Source organism: Geospiza fortis, unplaced genomic scaffold (genome assembly GCF_000277835.1).
Source record: "Geospiza fortis unplaced genomic scaffold, GeoFor_1.0 scaffold424, whole genome shotgun sequence".
Classification (NCBI taxonomy): Eukaryota; Metazoa; Chordata; class Aves; order Passeriformes; family Thraupidae; genus Geospiza; species Geospiza fortis.
The window spans coordinates 3,643,923-3,648,414 of NW_005054354.1; the positions used below are offsets into that span (position 1 = coordinate 3,643,923).

At 36.9% G+C, this 4,492-nt stretch overlaps 1 protein-coding gene across 1 annotated transcript in view; it reads left to right on the plus strand.

Moving 5' to 3' along the window:
- The first annotated feature begins 493 nt into the window (after positions 1-493).
- The window catches only part of CCDC146 (coiled-coil domain containing 146), a 58,093-nt gene continuing 54,094 nt past the window's right edge, over positions 494-4,492 (plus strand). The window contains exon 1 of the mRNA XM_031059022.1: positions 494-892. Within this exon, the coding sequence (XP_030914882.1) occupies positions 494-892 (399 nt within the window). The remainder of the gene's footprint in view (positions 893-4,492) is intronic.

Consider the following 4,492-nt stretch of genomic DNA (forward strand, 5'->3'; position numbering starts at 1 on the left):
CCAATCTTGCTGAGAAGTAAGTACTGAATGTCCTTATCTAACTGTTTCTAATGGAAGTATCTTAGAGATTTCTATTCCTATATGACAGATATTAATATGGAATTTTCTACAATATAAATATAGCAGAATTATGTTTTCCAACAACCCTGCTCATTCCAACCTTCTTTAATTTCTCTGTCTGTGCATTTATTAAAAGACTGGAATAAGAGCTAACTGGAATATACCTAACTGGAATAAGAGCTTTCTTCAGGATGTTTTAAAGATATTCAAGAGTATGATAGAATGATAGTGCAGCCTCTTACATGAAGTCTTTCATGAAGTTGTAAGCGTTGAGTTATTTAATGCGCTCTCATTGTGACTTCTATGCTTTGAATGTGGGTCTGGCATGTTTATGTAGTGGTTTTTACACTACACATTTATCTTTCACAATCAGATATATCCCTGGATCTAATGAACTGCATTGGTGTTTTTTTACTTTCTAGACCTTTAAACAATGAGTCAGGCTGATGAAGGAAGTGCCACTGACCCAGAGGTGGCAACTGAGAATGAGTCACCTGCCTGTGAGCCCACTGCAGCAGATCCTGGCGAGGAGGAGGAGGGACCCACTGGCCTAACAACAGCAGTGGAGGAGGAGGAGGGACCCACTGGCCTAACAACAGAGGAGGAGGAGGGACCCCCTGGCCTAACAGCAGCAGAGGAGGAGAGGGGACCCACTGGCCTAACAACAGCAGAGGAGGAGGAGGGACCCACTGGCCTAACAGCAGCAGAGGAGGAGGAGAGACCCACTGACCTAACAGCAGAGGAGGAGGAGAGACCCACTGACCTAACAGCAGAGGAGGAGGAGGGACCCACTGACCTAACAGCAAGTCCTGCATTTCAGTGTTTAGATGAGGTACCACGTGCCCCAGATTTCTCTGTCTGTAGTAGTACAAAGTAAATTATTCTGAGGTGTATCTTTTGCTGTAAATAATTGAAGATTGTTACCACAGACTATCTATACCATCCCCATTTCTTTGATTTTTTTTTTTCTAAGCGCTAAGAAAATTTTGTGAAGCAGTGTCATATTCTTGCTGGGGATGTTATGCTTGATAGAGAATCATGTTATTTTTTACAGTGATCATGGCCTTAAGGGGAATGAGAATACAGAGATCTTGGTTTTGGTCTTGTAGTGTTCTATCTGTAGAGGTAATTGCATTGTGATTTTTTTAAAAGGTTCCATAGCTGCAGGAAAAATCCCAGGTAAGTGGCTCCTAAGGCACTATTAATTGATGATGGTGATAGAAGAAACCTTTTGGAGCTCAATTACTTTTGCAATTTTTTTGTGTTGAGTCTTTCAAACTACTATAAGTATTGTAAAATTTTAAATATCAAATATACACCACATGCAATCCTTAAGAATGTAAGGCCAGAAAAGTCATTAAGAGATAATCTAATCCAAATTGGGCACTGAAGTAGATTCTCTGCAGATATTGATCTAATTTGTTGTTACATCTTTAATTGGTGGAGATAGCTCTTTGGATATCCTTTTCCAGCATGTCATTGTTGCCATGGTTTTATAAAAGTTTTCCCTATATCCCAGTTTAAGTTTCCTTTGTAGTGAATAATGAAGCTTTCTTCTTGTCTTTCCCACATTAAAAAGGGAGACCTGACAATTTCTGCCCTCTTTATAAGAAAAAGGTATATCTCTGTCTTGGATCTTTGTTCATGCTTCATGGTTTTCTTGAAGTTTTTTCCTAAACTTGCTTTACCTTGGACTCTTTCCATCTTGGATCTGTCAGATTGGTTTGCTACCCTGGCTTTTACTGTCTGCCTACAATCTAAGGTCAGGAGAAAGGACATGGCAAGGATTTTAGTGAAGGGTAAAATAGGACTGGACCTTTCCTATCCTGCTATTAGATCATGCTGAATGAAGTTTGAAGCTGCTGCTTTCAGTCCAGTGCCAGTGTGTGGGGAGCCCACAGCTTCCAGTATTGTTGCAGCACAAACCCCCTTTATTGTCAGTCCAAGGCAGCAGCAAAGTGCCCCCATGCCCCTTCTAAACTGTATTCTGCATTTTTGCTTTGTATTTCATATTTTTAATCAAGGTGAAAAGTAATTTTTCTAGATTCAATCTAGAAAATTATTAGATTATTTGCCTGATTTTTTTTCTCAAGAAATCTTTCCAAAGAGGTTATTCTGCATACCAAATTTAAAGCTAACTTGTTTAACACTGATAACATTGTAAACCATTAATGGAAAATACAGGGAAAACTTAGTATTTAGAGTTGTTTCCAACTCAGGAAAAAACATGCTGTGGAAAAACAAAGTAAGAAATTTGCATAATATTTCATAAATGAGGTCTTCTGGTCATTTTGTCAATTTCTAGAAGAGAACTATGACTCATTTATTTTACCACATTTTTTAACAGTTTGCACTTGTACTTTACTGGCGAGTTTGGCTTTTCATCACTTATTCACATTTCTTCTCTTCCACTGACGTATTTGTTTTCTTTTGTTGAATTTTATAAATAATTCAGGGATAAATGTATGGCTTTGGTCACCATAGAGGTTTCTTGCATTGATACTGACTTCAGCTACTTGGAATAGCTTTCAGGATTTTTCCACAGAAGCAGAATTGTATCATAGTATCTCAGTTTCACTGACTGGTTATTTATGCCTGCACAGCATGTACTTATCAGAAGGGAAGCCTTTTGTTACTATAAGATTTCTTTAAAAACAGATATATGCCCTCTTCCCATCAAGCCAGTCTTGTTTTTCTCATGTAAGCAGCAGATACTCAAACATACGAAGAGCAAGAATTAAAACGTGTACACTATCTCTCCTTTATTTTTAATAAAACCTAAATAGTAACATTCTTTAGCTTTGTGGGTTAGGTAGAAATATTAAGAACTTGACAGAGTTCAAACAAAAGCCACCCAATTAATCATGATTTCTTTTCACCAAGTGTTTTTATTTATTACCAAGCTGCTACCTGTTCTGCAGAATAGTGCAGTTGTGAATGAAAAGTGCTTTGCTGTTCTCCAGATCCAGTGAGTGGGTACCTTGTTTGAAAGGTACCACAATAATCCCTTCCTGCTAACAGATATCATCCATTTATTTGCTAAATCTAAACATGCAGAAGAATAAACTCCTTTGGCAGATTTTCCTGACTGGTCTATTGTAAACTGTTTCACTCTATATCCCATAAAATGATCAGTGTCCCCTATCTGATACCAGCAACAAATCTTACATTTATGCTGCTTTTTTTGGTGGAAATTGTCACTATTACGCTACATTTCTTCATCTCTGTCCAAGTGTCCTATTGCCACCAAGAAGCAGAAAGAACCTTTCATGAATATTTTTCACTACTATTTTGAAGCTCAGAGTCTTTCTGAGATTAGTGACTTTATACTCCTGACTGCCAAAAGCAGTTGAACTGCTAATAAAGATGCTAGCCAAAATCTCAGTTCTAGTGGAAATGCAGAGCAAAATCTCAATCAAAATCTCAAGAAATTAACTGTATGACAAAGAATTCTCAAGCAAATTTTGTTTCTAATTATCTGATGCTGGTTCATGTCTATCTGCTATCTGTAAGAGCTTTAATGTCGAAGAATGATGCATGTGTTTGAATGTTGTTTGAGGGGAGAAAGGTACTTATTTTTCCCCTTTTTCTCATCTGTGCTGCAGGAAAGAAGAGTAAGTCACATCACATAAAGGTTGGCTACAACTTTCAAATATAAATACCAAGAATCAATATTTCATATAATTCTTCAGTGACATAGACACATCTAAGAACGCCCTTCTAGAAATTAGTTGTTTTCAATTTCTTTTGGTAAAAATCTGGTTTTTAGTTCTTTCATAACTTAGGTTAAATGGTGAGTATAAAAAAGTTTCCTTTAAAAAGAAGTCTCTTTATTTTTAAATGAAAAGTTTCCTAGAAAAGCTACCTTGGTAGATTAAGATAGACCTTTTTTTTTTTTAACATAATCACCATTTTAATTTCTGTCCCCATACACATTCTGCAATGTGCTTTCTGCTATTATAAAGTATGATCATCACTATATTTTTGCATGGTAACTATATCAGTGCAGAATTTGTTTTAGTACTCACCACATATGTATGTGCTCTATCAAAGATATAAAAATCTTGACACAGCTTAGTATGTTGAAAGCAAACAACATTTTTAAACTTAAGCTGATCCTGGCACACTCCACATGACAAGCTTCAAAGGCTCCTGGCCCAACAAAAAAGCATATAAATATGTTGGCACAGACAGCTGAGACAGATGTTGTCTCCACCTCCATGCACAGGAATCTGACTGCTAATTAAATAAAACTTTTGGGAAGTCAGCTAGGGCTGATAATGTTTCTTTAAGCTAGAGTACGGTTTTTTTGCAACAGCTTCCAGCAAGTAGGAAATAGTTTGTATTGTGAATGTTAAAGCAAATCGCTGTTGCGACAGGAAAGTTGATTGTTCCTAAAAAAGCTGTAGAAGAATTGGGTGAATTTACAGCT